Genomic DNA, 23979 nt, shown 5'->3' on the forward strand with positions numbered 1-23979 from the left:
CTACCCTGGCCAAACCCGGACTCCCAATCACGGCCGGTTGTGATACAGTCTGGATTTGAACCAGGGTGTCTGTAGTGACGCCTCAATCACACTGCCTTAGACCGCTGTGCCACTCTGGAGACCCATAAACAGATCCAATTGAACAAAAATACAGTGGGGCAAAACACATCTGGGCCCATATTCAGTTTTTCCATTCAGACCAAAATGAATAAGGTTACATGGACAGGGTAGTCCTGATCCCAGATCTGAATCTGTGCCCTGAGTGATGTTCCCTCCGTTCTAGGTTGAACAAGCCCTTTCTGGACTATGGTGATGCTGTGCAGCATGGTATGGAGAATGTCTCGTGGCTGAGAAGGCACTCAATATGGGGGAGGTAAATATATGTAGAATATGTCTACAGTAGAACGTGTCTACAGTAGTTACAGTAGAATGTGTCTACAGTAGTTACAATAGAATGTGTCTACAGTAGTTACTACAGTAGTTACAGTAGAATGTGTCTACAGTAGAATGTGTCTACAGTAGTTACAGTAGAATGTGTCTACAGTAGAGTGTGTACAGCAGTTACAGTAGAATGTGTCTACAGTAGTTACAGTAGAATGTGTCTACAGTAATTACAGTAGAATGTGTCTACAGTAGTTACTACAGTAGTTACAGTAGTTACAGTAGAATGTGTCTACAGTAGTTACAGTAGAATGTGTCTACAGTAGTTACTACAGTAGTTACAGTAGAATGTGTCTACAGTAGTGTCTACAGTAGTTACAGTAGAATGTGTCTACAGTAGTTACAGTAGAGTGTGTCTACAGTAGTGTGTCTACAGTAGAGTGTGTCTACAGTAGTGTGTCTACAGTAGAGTGTGTCTACAGTAGTTACAGTAGTTACAGTAGAGTGTGTCTACAGTAGTGTCTACAGTAGTGTGTCTACAGTAGTTACAGTAGTGTGTCTACAGTAGTTACTACAGTAGTTACAGTAGATTGTGTCTACAGTAGTTACAGTAGAATGTGTCTACAGTAGTTACAGTAGAGTGTCTCTACAGTAGTTACAATAGAGTGTCTACAGTAGTGTGTCTACAGTAGTTACAGTAGAGTGTGTCTACAGTAGTTACAGTAGAGTGGGTCTACAGTAGTTACAGTAGTGTGTCTACAGTAGTGTCTACAGTAGTTACTACTGTAGTTACAGTAGAGTGTCTACAGTAGTTACTACTGTAGTTACAGTAGAGTGTGTCTACAGTAGAGTGTGTCTACAGTAGTTACAGTAGAATGTGTCTACAGTAGAGTGTACAGCAGTTACAGTAGAATGTGTCTACAGTAGTTACAGTAGAATGTGTCTACAGTAGTTACAGTAGAATGTGTCTACAGTAGTTACAGTAGTGTGTCTACAGTAGTTACAGTAGAATGTGTCTACAGTAATTACAGTAGAATGTGTCTACAGTAGTTACAGTAGTGTGTCTACAGTAGTTACAGTAGAGTGTGTCTACAGTAGTTACAGTAGAGTGTGTCTACAGTAGTTACAGTAGTGTGTGTCTACAGTAGTGTGTCTACAGTAGTTACAGTAGAGTGTGTCTACAGTAGTTACAGTAGAATGTGTCTACAGTAGAGTGTGTACAGCAGTTACAGTAGAATGTGTCTACAGTAGTTACAGTAGTGTGTCTACAGTAGTTACAGTAGTGTGTCTACAGTAGTTACAGTAGAGTGTGTCTACAGTAATTACAGTAGAATGTGTCTACAGTAGTTACAGTAGAGTGTGTCTACAGTAATTACAGTAGAATGTGTCTACAGTAGTTACAGTAGAGTGTGTCTACAGTAGTTACAGTAGAGTGTGTCTACAGTAGTTACAGTAGAGTGTGTCTACAGTAGTGTGTCTACAGTAGTTACAGTAGAGTGTCTACAGTAGTGTGTCTACAGTAGTTACAGTAGTGTGTCTACAGTAGTTACAGTAGAGTGTGTCTACAGTAGTGTCTACAGTAGTTACTACTGTAGTTACAGTAGAGTGTGTCTACAGTAGTTACAGTAGAGTGTGTCTACAGTAGTGTGTCTACAGTAGTTACTACTGTAGTTACAGTAGAGTGTGTCTACAGTAGTGTGTCTACAGTAGTTACAGTAGAGTGTGTCTACAGTAGAGTGACAACAGTAGTTACAGTAGAGTGACTGTGCTGCCATCCTGTTAGAAGGTAACAGATTATTTTATTACAATGGTTAAATTGGATTTTCATTGTGTTCAATGGTGTTATTTGCCCCCTAGTGGCGCTTTCTGGTACTTAGAAAGACAACGCAAACGGGAAGTTCAGAATTTGTTTTGCACGCATTGAAGCAGCTACAAACAACGCTACGGTGCAGGTCTTTCAATGTAGTTATTTCTTGTCACGCTTCAGCCTTGGAAAAATATTTGTTTGTAAGTTCGATTCAAGCATTTAGCTAATGATGATAATCTTGTTATTGATAGAGTTTCTTACATATCAATGTTGGTTGCATTTACTCACAAATTGCAATGCCTTTAATGTATGTCGTTAGCTGTATTACTTTGCTCATGCGTCATGCAAACGAATTGTAAAATAAACAATACTGTAGTTTTGTGACTGTTTCTAGTGTAATATGCTTTGTTATTCTACATAGATGGTTATACATTATTAGAGTAATGAAAGGAGCCAATTACCATATGGTTAACAATTAGCTATATGGTTTGGTATCATGCCAGATGCATGGTACCTTAGCGCGTGCTTTGTATTTATGCAACTTCAAATGTTTAATGTACACAGCTACAGTATGTCGGTGTGAATTGAACACTAAAGTATATTCTTTTCTGTATTTTGCAGTTTCACAACATAAACGTTTTCAATATATTCATTCAAGAAAAGTCACGCCTTGGGAGTTTTATTGAAGATTTAGCTAACTATCTGTCTAGTTTTGCATGGGAACGCAACTCAAGGGCAGAATAGTGACTACAGTAGTTACAGTAGAGTGTCTACAGTAGTGTGTGTACAGTAGAATGTGTACAGTAGTTACTGTAGAATGTGTCTACAGGAAGGTTATGAATCACATGAAATGTATTTTGTAATAACAAGTTGAACTCCCTCTCGTATTCTATATTATGGCTTGTGTTTTCACCTTATTCAGTAAGTGTTTGGTTTAATATCTGGTGTTTTCAGTCCCCTCTAATGTTTAGAAACAATGTTTATTTGTGTCCTTGTCCCTGTTTTCCCATCAGGCGGATAGTGAACGTGTTTCTGATCATCACCCAGCTGGGTTTCTGCTGTGTCTACTTCGTCTTCCTCAGTGACAACGTCAAACAGGTAGGTGACATGTCATCAAGTTGACCAGTACTGTTTCACACCACCAGGTGGTGGTGTTTCCTTCTTCCTGAGCAGTACTAGCAGTTTGGATGTTATCATCACTGGAGTCGACAAATACCAGCAGTTTGGATGTTCTTTAAAAAAAAAAATATTTAACCTTTATTTATACAGGTTTTTTCTCATTGAGATATCTCTTTTCCAAGAGAGACCTGGTCCAATAGCAGCACAGGGAACAACGTTTCAGACAAAACAACTTACATACACGAACACAACATTAAACACAACTATCAACACACATACAGTACAACAGATACATATTACAATTCAAAACAGATGGCCTAAAAACAATTACACTCTTCTGTGATATATACATAGATCAAGTGTTTAAACTCCACCAATGAAACTAGATCATCACATTTTAAAATGTTCAGGAGAGAATTCCAGGACCACGGAGCTGAATAACTAAAACTATTTCTACCATGACCTGTTCTAATTCTTGGTTCTGTTAGAAGCAAATCAGATTGGGACCGTAATTTATATTTATTTACTGACCTGACTTAAAAGAACAGAGATAAAATGGCATTTTACCCAGTATGACCTTATAAATCAGTGTATACCAGTGTTTAAGCCGACGTAAGGTCAATGACGACCAGCCAACAGCCCTGTTGACATCACAATGATGTGTTAGACGTTTCTGATTGGTAATGAACCTGAGGGCTGCAGGATACACTGAATCAAGTGCTCTCAGGGTCGTGGCTGAGGCCTGCATATATATAACATCACTCAAATCTAAAACCGACAGTAATGTACATCGTACCAGCTCCTTCCTGGCCTTAAAAGCAAAACCAGCCTTATGCCGGTAATAAAATCCTATTTTCAGCTTGAGCTTCCTTATCAAGTTCTCTACATGCAGAATGAAGCTCAGCTTATCATCAACCCACACACCCAAATATTTGTACACTTTAACTTGCTCTATAGTATGTCCAGCCAATGTAGCAATGACGTTATTTGTAACATGCCTGGCATTTCAAAATACCATGCATTTTGTTTTACCTGAATTTAGAATCAGCTTTAAATCATACAGATTCTGTTGTATGATGTTAAATGCTCTTTGGGCATTTTCTAAAGCTAAATATAAACTACTACCACTTGAATAAAGAACAGTATCATCTGCATAAAAATTAACATCTACTGTTTCAATAAGATCCCCAATGTTGTTGATATACAAAATGAACAACAGTGGTCCTAAAATAGAACCTTGCGGAACACCTGAGCACACCTCTATGGACTCAGATTTAAAACCATCCGCCATTACATATTGTGTACGATTTGATAGGTAACTTATAAACCAATCTAGAGCATGACCAGTAATTCCACAACATTTTAACCTTTGCACTAACACAGCATGTGTCCACGGTGTCAAAAGCCTTCGACAAATCAATAAAAATAGACACACAATGTAACTTCTTATCAAGAGCACAGTGGACGTCATTTAAAACCTTCAATGTTACTGAAACAGTGCTGTGGCCAGGCCTAAAACCTGATTGCATTCCATTTAAGATGTTGTTTTCTTGGAAGTAGGTTTTTAGCTGCCTACTAACTAAGGACTCAGTACCTGTGACAGTACAGACAATTTTGATATGGGTCGATAGTTGTCAAGTAGCGAAGGATCTCTACCTTTCAGGAGAGGCAGTACAAAAGCAGATTTCCATAACTTGAGGTTTTCCTTAACATCAAGCGTAAGGTTAAAAATACATGTTAAGGGGGAGCAGTGATGTCAGCAGCTAGGTGTAGGAGGCGGTGGTCTAGTTCATCAGGGCCAGGGGATTTTTAAAAATCAATTTCACACTTCTGAAACAGAGAAGGATGAAAAGGAGAACTTGGTGAAGGAGTACACAGGGGTGTCAGGTAAATTCATAGGGGGCTCAATTATACCTTTGACCATTTCAAATAAACTGCCTGCATCTAAAAAATGCTGGTTCAAGGCTTTCAGAATGGAGGTTCTCTCAGTTACAATCTGTGTGTCGACCAACATGAAGCTGTGATCTTTTCTGCACTCCAAACCTTTCACTACTTGTCGAAATGTGGATGGATTATTTACATTTTGTGAAGTAGATTTCTGCTTTCAATTTACGGATCATAGCCACACCTATATTTCGAAGACGTCCAATCATCAGCCAAACCAGTCCCTCTTGCTTTAGGCCACATAGCATTTCATTCCCTTATGATTTTTGTAAGTTCCTTAGTAAACCAAGGGTTCTCTCTGCCCTTAACCCCTTTTTTAAAATTCAGGATTCCAGCAGTTTGGATGTTATCATCACTGGTGTGGACAATATTCCAGCAGTTTGGATGTTATCATCACTGGTGTGGACAAGATTCCAGCAGTTTGGATGTTATCATCACTGGTGTGGACAAGATTCCAGCCAAACTCTTCTGCTTGTTCTGTTACTTAGCTACAGTGCATTCGGAAAGTATTCAGACCTCTTGACTTTTTCCTCATTTTGTTACGTTACAGCCTTATTCTAAAATGGATTAAATCGTTTTCCCCCCTCATCAATCTACACACAATACCCCATAATGACAAAGCGAAAACAGGTTTTTAGAAATGTTTGTATTAAAAACAAATACCTTATTTACATAAGTATTCAGACCCTTTGCTATGAGGCTCGAAATTGAGCTCCGGTGCTTCCTGTTTTCCATTGATCGTCCTTGAGACGGTTCTACTACTTGATTGGAGTCCACCTGTGGTAAACTCATCGGACACTGTGAAAGCTGAAACCAAGTTTATTCTTCCCAAAGGATCGAACCGCTGAATCGACAAAAACATGTTTACAATAGTGGTGGTATTTGTGCCCCACTTTGGGTGAAGTCTCCTCCTTCTCGTTAAACATGGCATCTTTATGGAGGTTAAAGTAGCTTCCAGACCCAACCCATCTGTATGTCTACGGTGGAATCTCTCATTAGCTCCGCTTCCTCTGTCATGGCGTCTTCAAGCTCACCCATTATGCAGCTAGACCTCATTTCACGTGACAGCACGTGCCACTTCCAGTTGAGAATATACACACTGCAACGCATGGGTCACTTCCTGACGACGTAGATCCACTAGATCACTAATTTGCGACGTGACTAACAGCCCCCGGTTCTCCCATCAGTCTCCCAGTTACCAGCTACCAAGCCATGTGACATGAGTCCTCAAACTGATATCCCAACAATGCTACTAAAGTAATGCCCATGATGATGCATACCTCAAACTCCCTCATTTATACCGTAGTCCCATTCCAAGCTGTTACTATAGCCTTCTTCAATTACTGTCCCTACAGCGACTGCCGTGAGTAATTACTTCATGGAATCTGTCAAGTGTTCGCAGGTTGTTATGAATGGGGAAGAGCTGAATGAAGTTGGAAGAATATCCAACCTAACAAAACTCGTGAGTCACAGGTTTCTTGAAAGTTGACAATAGTGATGGCATTTCAGACACTATCTCTTCTACTCTCACCATGATCTGGGTCTGTGTTAACGTTCAATTGAACTCCTAATAGACCCTATATTTTGCACAGTTAGCTTCGTAGAGAGACAGGAGGACAGTTATCTCCAGTAACAATATACAGTTGAGGTCGGAAGTTTACATACACTTAGGTTGGAGTCATTAAAACTTGTTTTTCAACCACTCCACAAATTTCTTGTTAACAAACTATAGTTTTGGCAAGTCGGTTAGGACATCTACTTTGTGCATGACACAAGTAATTTTTCCAACAATTGTTTACAGACAGATTATTTCACTTATAATTCATTGTATCACAATTCCAGTGGGTCAGAAGTTTACATACATGAAGATGACTGTGCCTTTTAAACAGCTTGGAAAATTCCAGAAAATTATGTCATGTCTTTAGAAGCTTCTGATATGCTAATTGACATCATTTGAGTCAATTGTAGGTGTACCTGTGGATGTATTTGAAGGCCTACCTTCATACTCAGTGCTTCTTTGCTTGACATCTTGGGAAAATTCAAAAGAAATCAGCCAAGACCCGAGGGAAATAAACACAAGGACCTTGTGAAGATGCTGGAGGAAACTGGTACAAAAGTATTTATATCCACAGTAAAACGAGTTCTATATTGACATAACCTGACAGGCCGCTCAGCAAGGAAGAAGCCACTGCTCCAAAACTGCCATAAAAAAGCCAGACTACGGTTTGCGACTGCACATGGGGACAAAGATTGTACTTTTTGGAGAAATGTCCTCTGGTCTGATGAAACTAAAATAGAACTGTTTGGCCATAATGACCATCGTTGTGTTTGGAGAAAAAAGGGGGAGACTTGCAAGCTGAAGAACACCATCCCAACCGTGAAGCATGGGAGCGGGGCAGCATCATGTTGTGGGGGTGATTGCTGCAGGAGGGACTGGTGCACTTCACAAAATAGATGGCAGCATAAGGGAGGAAAATTATGTGGAAATATTGAAGTAACATCTCAAGGCATCAGTCAGTCAAGTTAAAGCAATGACCCCAAGCATACTTCCGAAGTTGTGGCAAAATGGCTTAAGGAGAACAAAGTCAAGGTATTGGAGTGGCCATCACAAAGCCCTGACTTCAGTCCTGTAGAGGATTTGTGGGAAGAACTGAAAAAGCGTGTGCGAGCAAGGAGGCCTACAAACCTGACTCTGTTACACCAGCTCTGTCAGGAGGAATGGGACAAAATTCACCCAACTTATTGTGGGAAGCTTGTGGAAGGCTACCTGAAACATTTGACCTTAGTTAAATAATTTAAAGTCAATGCTACCAAATACTAAACTTCTGACCCACTGGGAATGTGATGAAAGAAACAAAAGCTTAAATCATTCTCTCTACTATTATTCTGACAACCTGGCACACATCATCCCGGCTAGAATGTACCTTTATAAACTGGGGCCTTTAATTGCTGGTAATGACTATTCTCATTACAACCCCCCTTTTGTCCCTGTTTTCCTGTTGTGAGAGGCATGGTAATTAAAGATCGGTATCTCCAATGTATTCTTTGTCTAAATTGTTCGCAGTGTGTAGGCCTTCCTCAATCCCACCCCCTCTCCCCTCTCCTCCTGGGCATTTCCTCCTTCCCAACAGCACATGTGTAACTCTTGTCTGTCACTTTTGATGGCCCTTGGTAATGTCCCGATTTCAATATAAAGTAATATGTTTTTTCCCACATACACAAGCCTCTCACCTGAGCCGCTACCACCATTCTGTCTGGTCCATTTCTCTCAGCAGTACACCAGGAGCATGATAGAAGTTTGAATGTAATCTCTCTCCATGCTCACTCCATTTGGGCGGTCTCCGGACTCATGGCACACTCCTGCTGCCCGTACCCAGGTTAATGGCTCGCACCCAGGTTAATGGCTCGCACCCAGGTTAATGGCTCGCACCCAGGTTAATGGCTCGCACCCAGGTTAATGGCTCGCACCCAGGTTAATGGCTCGCACCCAGGTTAATGGCTCGCACCCAGGTTAATGGCTCGCACCCAGGTTAATGGCTCGCACCCAGGTTAATGGCTCGCACCCAGGTTAATGGCTCGCACCCAGGTTAATGGCTCGCACCCAGGTTAATGGCTCGCACCCAGGTTAATGGCCCGCACCCAGGTTAATGGCCCGCACCCAGGTTAATGGCCCGCACCCAGGTTAATGGCCCGCACCCAGGTTAATGGCCCGCACCCAGGTTAATGGCCCGCACCCAGGTTAATGGCCCGCACCCAGGTTAATGGCCCGCACCCAGGTTAATGGCCCGCACCCAGGTTAATGGCCCGCACCCAGGTTAATGGCCCGCACCCAGGTTAATGGCCCGCACCCAGGTTAATGGCCCGCACCCAGGTTAATGGCCCGCACCCAGGTTAATGGCCCGCACCCAGGTTAATGGCCCGCACCCAGGTTAATGGCCCGCACCCAGGTTAATGGCCCGCACCCAGGTTAATGGCCCGCACCCAGGTTAATGGCCCGCACCCAGGTTAATGGCCCGCACCCAGGTTAATGGCCCGGACCCAGGTTAATGGCCCGCACCCAGGTTAATGGCCCGCACCCAGGTTAATGGCCCGCACCCAGGTTAATGGCCCGCACCCAGGTTAATGGCTCGCACCCAGGTTAATGGCTCGCACCCAGGTTAATGGCTCGCACCCAGGTTAATGGCTCGCACCCAGGTTAATGGCTCGCACCCAGGTTAATGGCTCGCACCCAGGTTAATGGCTCGCACCCAGGTTAATGGCTCGCACCCAGGTTAATGGCCCGCACCCAGGTAAATGATTACATTCCCAATTTTCTGAAATAACATTACCTCTACGACAAATGTCAAAGAGCATAACAACATGCTGTTACTGTAGAAACAACCATTGTCAAAGTTAGTTCATACTCCCTTATTCTACTGCTGACCGCTCTGAAGAGTTACCAGATCAGAGAATTAGCACCCGAACCCAACAATACAGTAGACCCAATCTGGTGTAATTTGTATCGATGCAATCATCAATTCACATATCACAGTCCATTTGGAGTAACTGTCAACCCATTATTAACATATATTTTTCCTTCTATATGCAGACTGAACAAAATCCGTTTGTGTATTTTACCCAAAGACCAGGGCCCCTGGGAACTATTTCCCCTTCGAACACATGATTCACATCGTGACTCAAAAACATGTCCCATCAAAAATAAACCAATTCGAATAACCAATCAACTCAGAATTACAACTCTTGATAACTCCATATGGAAATAATGGTATCTCGTAAAGTAATTGCATACCCAAATTAAAACCAAGTTGATAAGAAAATAAATCCCACAGTATCAACACCACTAACACATACTCATAACCGGGTGTGTGTGTGTGTGTGTGTGTGTGTGTGTGTGTGTGTGTGTGTGTGTGTGTGTGTGTGTGTGTGTGTGTGTGTGTGTGTGTGTGTGTGTGTGTGTCAAAAACACACATGAACAGGCCTTATCTGGAACTCTGTTTCTAATTCAGAACCTTTTACACTTAAAACTGCTGAATATCACTAACTGCTCTCCCCAATACCACAGTCTCTGGAACATTCCAACGAGAGATAATGAAACCCCCCTCCTCTTCTGGAAAACAAAAGTGTACATTTCGTTAGCATTCACTATGCTACATCTTAATCAGCAATCCAGAAGTATTAATTATAAACCGAAGAAGATAATGGTAAATCCGCGGTCCATTACTCCAATCATGTTTTAATCCACCACATCCTTTTATGTATTTTTTATTTAGCATGTACTACCCTTAGACACGGTGACTTATTCTCGCCATGAGTCCAACGATTCACTGGTCTCTTTCCCCCATGATTCTGCATGACCACCACACTACCATGTTCATGAACAAAAAAAAATGTTACGTTCATTTTAGGTGTGGTACCCTTATGCTAATTCCTCGTGAACCCCTCCACCTTTTCGTCCATTCTAGAAATCTATTTCAGAGTAGGACGACATACAATGTAAATCTATCCGTAATAAAATGACAGAATGTCTCATGAGATTAAAAACCTTCCAAGGTTTTCTGGGTTTGCGAGGAGTGTTTGGACCAGATAATATCAATGTGTTTCCTCTTTAGAACCCATCCCCCTGGTATTTGGACTAGATCCTTCAGCCCAATATGCTTTTTCCTGTGGCAAATTTAGCCAATTTCTCACCATAAGGAATCCGCGATATTTGATCCTGGCATCTATTAAAAAGTTGTGTAAGACGTGATCACATAGAAACTGTAATCTCTATGACCTACTATTGATCGTACCGAGGCCATACAGCGCATAGGACTCCTGTCCTGCTACTTTCAGGAGGATTTGTTGTTGCTCTTTTGAAAAAGAGGCGAACGCTTGGCAGCATGTTTTCCGTATACAGCAGGCAGCATTTAGCCCGTATACAGCAGGCAGCATTTAGCCCGTATACAGCAGGCAGCATTTAGCCCGTATACAGCAGGCAGCATTTAGCCCGTATACAGCAGGCAGCATTTTTCCGTATACAGCAGGCAGCATGTTTTCCTCGTATACAGCAGGCAGCATGTTTTCCGTATACAGCAGGCAGCATTTAGCCCATATACAGCAGGCAGCATGTTTTCCGTATACAGCAGGCAGCATTTAGCCCATATACAGCAGGCAGCATGTTTTCCGTATACAGCAGGCAGCATGTTTTCCGTATACAGCAGGCAGCATGTTTTTCCGTATACAGCAGGCAGCATGTTTTTCCGTATACAGCAGGCAGCATTTAGCCCGTATACAGCAGGCAGCATTTAGCCCGTATACAGCAGGCAGCATTTAGCCCGTATACAGCAGGCAGCATGTTTTCCCGTATACAGCAGGCAGCATTTAGCCCGTATACAGCAGGCAGCATTTAGCCCGTATACAGCAGGCAGCATTTTTTCCGTATACAGCAGGCAGCATTTAGCCCGTATACAGCAGGCAGCATGTTTTCCGTATACAGCAGGCAGCATTTAGCCCGTATACAGCAGGCAGCATTTAGCCCGTATACAGCAGGCAGCATTTAGCCCGTATACAGCAGGCAGCATGTTTTCCGTATACAGCAGGCAGCATGTTTTCCCGTATACAGCAGGCAGCATGTTTTCCGTATACAGCAGGCAGCATGTTTTCCCGTATACAGCAGGCAGCATGTTTTCCCGTATACAGCAGGCAGCATGTTTTCCCTATACAGCAGGCAGCATTTTTCCCTATACAGCAGGCAGCATGTTTTCCGTATACAGCAGGCAGCATTTTTCCCGTATACAGCAGGCAGCATTTAGCCCGTATACAGCAGGCAGCATGTTTTTCCGTATACAGCAGGCAGCATGTTTTCCCGTATACAGCAGGCAGCATTTAGCCCGTATACAGCAGGCAGCATGTTTTCCGTATACAGCAGGCAGCATGTTTTCCCGTATACAGCAGGCAGCATTTAGCCCGTATACAGCAGGCAGCATGTTTTCCGTATACAGCAGGCAGCATGTTTTCCGTATACAGCAGGCAGCATGTTGTCCCGTATACAGCAGGCAGCATGTTTCCCGTATACAGCAGGCAGCATTTTTCCCGTATACAGCAGGCAGCATGTTTTCCGTATACAGCAGGCAGCATGTTTTTCCGTATACAGCAGGCAGCATTTAGCCCGTATACAGCAGGCAGCATTTAGCCAGCATGTTTTCCCCCGTATACAGCAGGCAGCATGTTTTCCCGTATACAGCAGGCAGCATGTTTTTCCGTATACAGCAGGCAGCATGTTTTCCGTATACAGCAGGCAGCATGTTTTCCGTATACAGCAGGCAGCATTTAGCCCGTATACAGCAGGCAGCATTTAGCCCGTATACAGCAGGCAGCATTTAGCCTGTATACAGCAGGCAGCATTTAGCCTGTATACAGCAGGCAGCATTTAGCCTGTATACAGCAGGCAGCATGTTTTCCCGTATACAGCAGGCAGCATGTTGTCCCGTATACAGCAGGCAGCATGTTGTCCCGTATACAGCAGGCAGCATGTTTTCCGTATACAGCAGGCAGCATTTAGCCTGTATACAGCAGGCAGCATTTAGCCTGTATACAGCAGGCAGCATTTAGCCTGTATACAGCAGGCAGCATTTAGCCCGTATACAGCAGGCAGCATTTAGCCCGTATACAGCAGGCAGCATGTTTTCCGTATACAGCAGGCAGCATTTAGCCCGTATACAGCAGGCAGCATGTTTTCCGTATACAGCAGGCAGCATTTAGCCCGTATACAGCAGGCAGCATGTTTTTCCGTATACAGCAGGCAGCATTTAGCCCGTATACAGCAGGCAGCATGTTTTCCCGTATACAGCAGGCAGCATGTTTTCCCGTATACAGCAGGCAGCATGTTTTCCCGTATACAGCAGGCAGCATTTAGCCCGTATACAGCAGGCAGCATGTTTTCCGTATACAGCAGGCAGCATTTAGCCCGTATACAGCAGGCAGCATGTTTTCCGTATACAGCAGGCAGCATTTAGCCCGTATACAGCAGGCAGCATTTAGCCCGTATACAGCAGGCAGCATGTTTTCCGTATACAGCAGGCAGCATGTTTTCCGTATACAGCAGGCAGCATGTTTTCCGTATACAGCAGGCAGCATTTATCCCGTATACAGCAGGCAGCATTTAGCCCGTATACAGCAGGCAGCATTTAGCCCGTATACAGCAGGCAGCATGTTTTCCCGTATACAGCAGGCAGCATTTAGCCCGTATACAGCAGGCAGCATGTTTTCCCGTATACAGCAGGCAGCATTTAGCCCGTATACAGCAGGCAGCATGTTTTCCGTATACAGCAGGCAGCATGTTTTCCGTATACAGCAGGCAGCATGTTTTCCGTATACAGCAGGCAGCATTTAGCCCGTATACAGCAGGCAGCATTTAGCCCGTATACAGCAGGCAGCATTTAGCCCGTATACAGCAGGCAGCATGTTTTCCCCGTATACAGCAGGCAGCATGTTTTCCGTATACAGCAGGCAGCATTTAGCCCGTATACAGCAGGCAGCATTTAGCCCGTATACAGCAGGCAGCATTTAGCCCGTATACAGCAGGCAGCATTTAGCCCGTATACAGCAGGCAGCATTTAGCCCGTATACAGCAGGCAGCATTTAGCCCATATACAGCAGGCTTCTTTCCTACTTTTACACTCCTTTTTCCAATGACCAACAGGCCCACACCTTTGTTTTTTCTCTAAGTTTCGTTGCCTTGCCTTGGCCATTGAAACTATAGTTAGTGACTTTCCCTGTGGTCGTATTAACCCCTCGCACATCTGTTCAGTGAGCAGAGTTTTTTTTCCTACCCCTAAAGCATCCTGCTCTATTTCATCCACTACCCCCTCAATTGCCATTTTTTTTAAAATCAAACCTGCCATCAAAACCGAAGTACAAATGATATCTATGTACTCACATTTTGAAGCTGAGTACATCTACAAATGAATTTTAATCAGTTATACTCTTCTGTTGATTAAACGCTGACATCAGAACACTAGTATATTGAGCTTGTGATTTCTCATTGACGTCATTGTGCACAACAGCATGTCTGAGTTCTTTGTTTGATTTTGAGTTTTCCGTCAACAGGGAAGTGCTGGTCAATTTGACCCAGTTTGCTCATTTTTTTTCCATATTCGAGCCAAATTGGTAGAATGCTCTTGCGCTTCTTTCAGCGGCCTCCATGGCTTTATTAAAATCCTCTAGCTCCGCTTCACAGGGAGAATCTGGTCCGTCTGTCACCATATCAATAGTTATTATTCCCAAACCTCTCCCGACCGTGTCCAGGGTGTTTAAGATTTCAACACTCTAGTCTATAAAACCCACCTTCTATTAACTACTTTCTAAGGTTGCTCTACCCACTTCCCCAGAGAATAGTTATGGTATTGATACCCACTTCCCCAGAGAATAGTTATGGTATTGATACCCACTTCCCCAGAGAATAGTTATGGTATTGATACCCACTTCCCAGGGAATAGTTATGGTATTGATACCCACTTCCCCAGAGAATAGTTACAGCCCCCAGGAATAGTTATGGTATTGATACCCACTTCCCCAGAGAATAGTTATGGTATTGATACCCCACTTCCCCCAGAGAGATAGTTAATAGTTATGGTATTGATACCAGAGAATAGTTATGGTATTGATACCCACTTCCCCAGAGAATAGTTATGGTATTGATACCCACTTCCCAGAGAATAGTTATGGTATTGATACCCACTTCCCCAGAGAATAGTTATGGTATTGATACCCACTTCCCTCAATTGCCATTATTTTATCAAACCTGCCATCAGAAACCGAAGTACAAATGATATCTATGATACCACACTTCCCAGAGAATAGTTATTATACCCACTTCCCTGTATTGATTGATACCCACTTCCCCACTTCCCCAGAGAATAGTTATGGTATTGATACCCACTTCCCCAGAGAATAGTTATGGTATTGATACCCACTTCCCCAGAGAATAGTTATGATATTGAACACTCTTCCCCAGATTAACTACTTATCTAAGGTTGCTCTACCCACTTCCCCAGAGAATAGTTATGGTATTGATACCCACTTCCCCAGAGAATAGTTATGGTATTGATACCCCAGAGAATAGTTATGGTATTGAGTTTCCCCAGATAGTTATGGTATTGATACCCACTTCCCCAGAGAATAGTTATGGTATTGATACCCACTTCCCCAGAGAATAGTTATGGTATTGATACCCACTTCCCCAGAATAGTTATGGTATTGATACCCACTTCCCCCAGAGAATAGTTATGTATTGATACCCACTTCCCCAGAGAAGTAGTTATGGTATTGATACCCACTTCCCCGGAGAATATGGTATTGATACCCCAGAGAATAGTTATGGTATTGATACCCACTTCCCCCGAGAATAGTTATTCCCCCGGAGAATAGTTATGGTATTGATACCCACTTCCCCGGAGAATAGTTATGGTATTGATACCCACTTCCCCGGCGAATAGTTATGGTATTGATACCCACTTCCCCGGAGAATAGTTATGGTATTGATACCCACTTCCCCGGAGAATAGTTATGGTATTGATACCCACTTCCCCGGAGAATAGTTATGGTATTGATACCCACTTCCCCGGAGAATAGTTATGGTATTGATACCCACTTCCCCGGAGAATAGTTATGGTATTTGTGCCTATTAATTGGTAACGGCACTTAATACCTTGTATTAGAACCAATACTACAGTGTCTGTTAATGTATTACTGGAGAATACGGATGACTCAATGACTTTATTCAAGTGTTGTGCATCAAATATCACTGTTGTTGATAACACACATTACCAGAATGATTCACACTTCCTATTTCCACATAATCTGTCATGGGGAATAAACCAACCTCTCTCCTTATTGCTAATGTTCCTACACAAATCTCAAACAGTTTTCGAATATCTTATTGCTTTTCTTTTAACCATGCATGTGGCTTTTCTTCAGAGTTTATAGGTAACCTTCTTATCACTATCCACATACGCTCTACTGCCTCACTGTCACTGCAGCTGGGATTTCTGTCCCCTTTTACAGATCTCGCAGAGGAAAACCTCCACTTGGGACCTAATCCTTAAAGGAACCCACCCTACACCATATATTTACGACCGGTCCTTTCTCAATGGGCCCTACTGAATAAACTCAGGCTTTCTAGATCCGGATCCTATAAGTGTTCAGCCTACGATTCTCATCTCCCCAAGATATCAAAATGAGTGGAAACAACAGGTGTAGGAACTGTGCCTACCTTGTTTGTTGCCAGCTCTGCACTTCCTGGTTTGACTATAAATCATGGTGAATCCTGCCGACAACGCCAACCATTAGGTTCTAATTATTAGAGTAAGAACTCAACGGACACTGTGAAAGCTTAAACCAAGTTTATTCTTCCCAAAGGATCGAACTTCTGAAGCGACAAAAACATGTTTAAATTAGTGGTGGTATTTGTACCCCACTTTGGGTGAAGTCTCCTCCTCCTCGCTAAACATTATCTTTATTGCTAGGCAGGAAACTAAGTGATTCGGGCAATAACATTTTCCTTCCCCCTTAATATGACATGACCTCCACCCCCTTCATCACTAATCCATGACTCTCTCTCCCCTTATCAATGCCTGCCACATGTGATCGCTCAGTACATTCCAATCTTAATTACACCCACCATATACCTTCCTCCTACAGATAACCATTAACCTCTGGTGTAGACCCTCGGCTATGCCACCCCTCAGGTCTCTATTATAACTAATGATTCATAACATTTAAAGTTCAGACATCCCAAAGCCATCACTATCCATCGGTTGCTTGCTCCTTGCTGGAAAGGGCAATATGAAGAAAATACCGCATGCCGTGACAGAAGGATACCCTACTATGTGTTCACTATACTTTGGCATTCTTCCTTCAGGTGGTGGAAGCTTCTAACGGGACAACCATGAACTGCCACAGAAACCAGACGGCTGTGACCGTCCCCAGCTTTGACTCCCGTCTCTACATGTTGTGTCTCCTGCCAGCTGTTATACTCCTGGTGTTCACCCGCAACCTGAAGTACCTGGCCCCCCTCTCTCTGGCAGCCAACCTGGCCATGTGTACTAGTCTGGTCCTCATCTACTTCTTCTGCTTCATGGTAGGTACTGCAGGACTGTCTTCTGCTTCATGGTAGGTACTGCAGGATTGTCTTCTGCTTCATGGTAGGTACTGTCTTCTGCTTCATGGTAGGTACTGCAGGACTGTCTTCTTCTTCATGGTTGGTACTGTCTTCTGCTTCATGGTAGGTACTGCAGGACTGTCTTCTTCTTCATGGTTGGTACTGTCTTCTGCTTCATGGTAGGTACTGCAGGACTGTCTTCTTCTTCATGGTTGGTACTGTCTTCTGCTTCATGGTAGGTACTGCAGGACTGTCTTCTGCTTTATGGTAGGTACTGCAGGGCTGTCTTCTGGTGGGAGGTACCAACAAGAACTTGTCCGAATAAGAAACGCAACTTTTCTGTTGCAAAACAGTTTGCTACAGTGTGCACTAATGAATACACTCCAGTCCCATGACACGTGTTACATTCCCTAGCAAGAAACCCCCCCCAAAATGTTGTCAAACAGAAGGGGGAACTAATGACGAATCACTAACAACAACCAAAACAAAACTGGTGGGGTTTTAGGATGGGTTCTGAAAAACACTCATTAAGGTGTCTACTGAAAGTTGACTTGCAACAACTGGAACCTAAAAGACACCCACCATGAGCACCCACTAAAAATTTGCCCAAGAAGAGGCAAACACAATTAAAACCAACACCAAACTTCGACAGGAAGGAGACTCCAAAGTGGAGCAGAACAGGGGAAAATCAGATTTAGTTTTTGTTTGTTAGAAATCAAAATGGGGAGAGCCAACTAAAGGTGTTAACCCTCCACATCTCTCCAGACAACTGGAGCAGTGGGCCAGCCACTCTTAAATATCCCCTGGGCCAGACACTCCTACATATCCCCTGGGCCAGACACTCTTACATATCCCCTGAGCCAGACACTCTTAAATATCCCCTGGGCCAGACACTCCTACATATCCCCTGAGCCAGACACTCTTAAATATCCCCTGGCCAGCACAGAAAACACATACTGACTACAGGTGATCCCCTGTGTTAACGTGACACTCCTATCCCTTGAAAAATAAACACTGTAAAAGCCTGTAACCCACTGGGCCAGACACTCTTACATATCCCCTCAGCTTTAGTTGGTTTATTCATATCGTTGGCCAGACACTTAATATCCCCTGAGACACTTACAGTAAATAGCAGAACTTTACATATCCAAAGCCAGAACATCCGTTCTTAACAATGTTATCCATTCTGAACCAGCACAGGTTATCCAAACAAAACATCCGACTAACGAGGTGATCCATTCTTAACAATGTTATCCATTCTTAACGTGATATCCATTCTTAACAATGTTAAAAAATAAATTCTAAAATGTTATCCATTCTTAACAACTGTTATCCGTTCCCTAACAATGTCTCAGCTTTAATGTTATCCGGTTTCCATTCATGACAAAACATCCGTTCTTAACAATGTTATCCATTCTTAAAAAACTGAACAATGTTATCAGTAAATGTTATCATAACTGTTATCCATTCTTGCAAAGCACCAAAACATCCGTTCTTAACAATGTTATCCATTCTTAACAAAACATCCGTTCTTAACAATGTTATCCATTCTTAACAAAACATCCATTCTTAACAATGTTATCCATTCTTAACAAAACATCCGTTCTTAACAATGTTATCCGTTCTTAACAATGTTATCCGTTCTTAACAATGTTATCCGTTCTTAACAAAACATCCGTTCTTAACAATGTTATCCATTCTTAACATCAACTCTCTCCTCCATGGCCAAATGTTCTCTCTGCTCCATGGCCAAATGTTTTCTCTCTGCTCCATGGCCAAATGTTCTGTGGGCATCGATGTGGGTGCAAACCCATGAGCCCCTTTGGCCCTTCATCATGAATTCTGATTGGTTTTGTGGCCCCCACCTCCATCAAAGTTGCCCATCTCTACTTAAGACATTCAGAATGGTGGACAAATGCATTCTGGGGGCAAATGGAGCCACTTCAAATGATCACTATCCCAAACAGATGTATAATAGATCAAAATACAGGTACCTGCGTCAATGAAAGAAACTGCTTGAGTAAATGAAGGACACAAAGTATACTGAACGCGGGTGCTGCCACACAGATGTGGTTTCTGAGTTAATTATGCAGTGAACATCCCATCATGCTTAGCGTGGTGTATAAAAATGGCCTGTTAGCCCATTATCTTTGGCTACCATGGCTAGAAAAAGAGTCCTCCCTCCAGGGGGACCCTGACCATTGGGGCGGCTGATGGGCTGTGTGTTTCCGCCAGTGTTTCTACCATCATCAAAACACCAAACGATGGAAGAACGATGTCGTATCCCTCCAATAGAGTTCCAGACACTGGGTGGAAGCTATGCGAAATCTCAAACATCCTATAATGTTAACTGCTATGCATTGTTATTTAATGACCTTACTGGACTTAATTTGATATTCAACCAATTTTTCTGTTTTTGATTTCCAGAACATCCCAAATCATATCAACCTGCCCAAGGTGGGTCATGCCAAAGACTACCCTCTCTTCTTTGGAACGGCCATCTTTGCTTTCGAGGGGATAGGAGTGGTAACGTATTATTGTTCCTGTTGAACATATGCCGCAAAAAAACAACATTATTACCATGTTAATACTGACATAATTTTATGGTATTACAAAGTCACTACAGTTAGTAAGGTGTAGTTTCATTGGTATAATGGCAAGTTAAGGTGAAGTGTCACCTAACGTTGTTCCTCTCCATGTCTCAGGTCCTGCCCCTGGAGAACAAGATGCAGAAGCCTCAGAGTTTCAATATGGTTCTATGTCTGGGAATGGGCATCGTCACCTTCCTCTATATCAGCTTGGGGACCATAGGGTACATCACCTTTGGAGAGGCCATAGGTGGAAGTATCACCCTTAACTTACCCAACTGCTGGTGAGTTCTTCTTACAATGTCCTGAAGAGATGGTGCTGTATAGAATCACATAGATACTGAAGAGATGGTGCTGTATAGAATCACATAGATACTGAAGAGATGGTGCTGTATAGAATCACATAGATACTGAAGAGATGGTGCTGTATAGAATAATCACAAAGCAGCTGTATTTTTTAACAGTGTAACACTGGTCATAATTATATTCATCGAAAGGCTTTTGGTCATTTTTGGATTGTCCGAAGTGTGCATCGTCTTGAAGATTTGACCAAAATAGGATCCCCTCTCTCTCTTTACTATGGCCCTAAATATGATCCTCTCTCTCTCTTTACTGTGGCTATAAGAGACAAAGTAGAGTCGCAATTCAACGGCTCAGACACAAGGTATGTGGCAGGGTCTGCAGTCAATCACAGACTACAAAAAGAAAACCAGCCTTGTCGCGGACCAGGATGTCTTGCTCCCAGGCAAACTAAACAACTTCTTTGCTCGCTTTGAGGACAATACAGTGCCACTGACACGGCCCGCTACCAAAACCTGCGGACTCTCCTTCACAGCAGCCGATGTGAGTAAAACATTTAAACGTGTTAACCCTCGCAAGGCTGCAGGCCCAGACGACATCCCCAGCCGCGTCCTCAGAGCAGGCGCAGACCAGCTGGCTGGTGTGTTTACAGACATATTCAATCAATCCTTATCCCAGTCTGCTGTCCCCACATGCTTCCACCATTGTTCCTGTTCCCAAGAAAGCTAAGGTAACTGAGCTAAATGCCCTAACGGTAGCACTCACTTCCGTCATCATGAAGTGCTTTGAGTGACTAGTCAAGGACCATATCACCTCCACCCTGCCTGACACCCTAGACCCACTCCAATGTGCTTACCACCCCAATAGGTCCACAGACGACGCAACCACACTGCACACTGCCCTAACCCATCTAGACAAGAGGAATACCTATTTGAGAATGCTGTTCATCGACTACAGCTCAGCATTTAACACCATGGTACCCTTCAAATTCGTCATCAAGCTCGAGACCCTGGGTCTCGACCCCGCCCTGTACGGACTGACGGGCCGCCCCCAGGTGGTGAGGGTAGGTAACAACATCTCCACCCCGCTGATCCTCAACACTGAGGCCCCACAAGGGTGCGTTCTGAGCCCTCTCCTGTACTCCCTGTTCACCCATGACTGCGTGGCCACGCACGCCTCCAACACAATCATCAAGTTTGCGGACGACACTAAAATGGTAGGTTTGATTACCAACAACGAAGAGACGGCCTACCGGCAGGTGGTGAGAACAGGTGTCAGGAGAATAACCTCACACTCAACGTCAACAAAACAAAGGAGATGATCGTGGACTTCAGGAAACAGCAGAGGGAGCAACCCCCTATCCACATCGATGGAACAGTAGTGGAGAAGGTAGTCAATTTGAAGTGACTCGGCGTACACATCACGGACAAACTGAATTGGTCCACTCACACCGACAGCGTGGTGAAGAAGGCACAGCAGCGCCTCTTCAACCTCAGGAGGCTGAAGAAATTCGGCGTGTCACCAAAAACACTCACAAACTTCTACAGATGCACAATTGAGAGCATTTATGGCCTTCCTATGACCCGATGTCATAGGAAGGCCATAAAGATCATCAAGGACAACAACCACCCGAGCCACTGCCTGTTCACCCCGCTATCATCCAGAAGGCGAGGTCAGTACAGGTGCATCAAAGCTGGGACCGAGAGACTGAAAAACAGCTTCTATCTCAAGACCATCAGACTGTTAAACAGCCATCACTAACATTGAGTGGCTGCTAACAACATACTGACTCAACTCCAGCCACTTTAATAATGGATGTAAAAATTGATGTAAAAAATGTATCACTAGCCACTTTAAATAATGGCACTTTATATAATGTTTACATACCCTACATTACTCATCTCATATGTATATACTATACTCTATACCATTTACTGCGTCTTGCCTATGCCATTCTGTACCATCACTCATTCATATATCTTTATGTACATATTCTTCATTCCTTTACACTTGCTTGTGTATAAGGTAGTAGTTGTGGAATTGTTAGTTAGATTACTCGTTGGTTATTACTGCATTGTCGGAACTAGAAGCACAAGCATTTCGCTACACTCGCATTAACAGGTGTTCTGTAAATACCACTCCTGTACCTGTCTCTATGGAGACACAGACACAATGACTGGGAGGTGTTCTGTAAATACCACGCCTGTATCTGTCTCTATGGAGACACAGACACAATGACTGGGAGGTGTTCTGTAAATACCACGCCTGTATCTGTCTCTATGGAGACACAGACACAATGACTGGGAGGTGTTCTGTAAATACCACGCCTGTATCTGTCTCTATGGAGACACAGACACAATGACTGGTAGGTGTTCTGTAAATACCACTCCTGTATCTGTCTCTATGGAGACACAGACACAATGACTGGGAGGTGTTCTGTAAATACCACGCCTGTATCTGTCTCTATGGAGACACAGACACAATGACTGGGAGGTGTTCTGTAAATACCACTCCTGTACCTGTCTCTATGGAGACACAGACACAATGACTGGGAGGTGTTCTGTAAATACCACGCCTGTATCTGTCTCTACACAGCCTGTATCTGTCTGTCTATGGAGACACAGACACAATGACTGGGAGGTGTTCTGTAAATACCACTCCTGTATCTGTCTCTATGGAGACACAGACACAATGACTGGGAGGTGTTCTGTAAATACCACTCCTGTATCTGTCTCTATGGAGACACAGACACAATGACTGGGAGGTGTTCTGTAAATACCACGCCTGTATCTGTCTCCATGGAGACACAGACACAATGACTGGGAGGTGTTCTGTAAATACCACTCCTGTCTCTGTCTCTATGGAGACACAGACACAATGACTGGGAGGTGTTCTGTAAATACCACTCCTGTATCTGTCTCTATGGAGACACAGACACAATGACTGGGAGGTGTTCTGTAAATACCACTCCTGTATCTGTCTCTATGGAGACACAGACACAATGACTGGGAGGTGTTCTGTAAATACCACTCCTGTATCTGTCTCTATGGAGACACAGACACAATGACTGGGAGGTGTTCTGTAAATACCACTCCTGTATCTGTCTCTATGGAGACACAGACACAATGACTGGGAGGTGTTCTGTAAATACCACTCCTGTATCTGTCTCTATGGAGACACAGACACAATGACTGGGAGGTGTTCTGTAAATACCACTCCTGTATCTGTCTCTATGGAGACACAGACACAATGACTGGGAGGTGTTCTGTAAATACCACTCCTGTATCTGTCTCTATGGAGACACAGACACAATGACTGGGAGGTGTTCTGTAAATACCACTCCTGTATCTGTCTCTATGGAGACACAGACACAATGACTGGGAGGTGTTCTGTAAATACCACTCCTGTATCTGTCTCTATGGAGACACAGACACAATGACTGGGAGGTGTTCTGTAAATACCACAGACACAATCCTGTATCTGTCTCTATGGAGACACAGACACAATGACTGGGAGGTGTTCTGTAAATACCACTCCTGTATCTGTCTCTATGGAGACACAGACACAATGACTGGGAGGTGTTCTGTAAATACCACTCCTGTATCTGTCTCTATGGAGACACAGACACAATGACTGGGAGGTGTTCTGTAAATACCACGCCTGTATCTGTCTCTATGGAGACAGACACAATGACTGGGAGG

General features: G+C 43.5%; 1 protein-coding gene across 3 annotated transcripts in view; it reads left to right on the forward strand.

Moving 5' to 3' along the window:
• The window catches only part of LOC118373104 (proton-coupled amino acid transporter 1-like), a 73621-nt gene that overhangs the window by 18521 nt on the left and 31121 nt on the right, over nt 1-23979 (forward strand). For all 3 annotated transcript variants that reach the window (XM_052487542.1, XM_052487540.1, XM_052487541.1), the window contains exons 6-10: nt 284-373; nt 3202-3286; nt 17151-17369; nt 19818-19916; nt 20096-20262. In XM_052487542.1, the coding sequence (XP_052343502.1) occupies nt 284-373; nt 3202-3286; nt 17151-17369; nt 19818-19916; nt 20096-20262 (660 nt within the window). The remainder of the gene's footprint in view (nt 1-283; nt 374-3201; nt 3287-17150; nt 17370-19817; nt 19917-20095; nt 20263-23979) is intronic.

This window comes from Oncorhynchus keta, chromosome 30 (genome assembly GCF_023373465.1).
Source record: "Oncorhynchus keta strain PuntledgeMale-10-30-2019 chromosome 30, Oket_V2, whole genome shotgun sequence".
Lineage (NCBI taxonomy): Eukaryota > Metazoa > Chordata > Actinopteri > Salmoniformes > Salmonidae > Oncorhynchus > Oncorhynchus keta.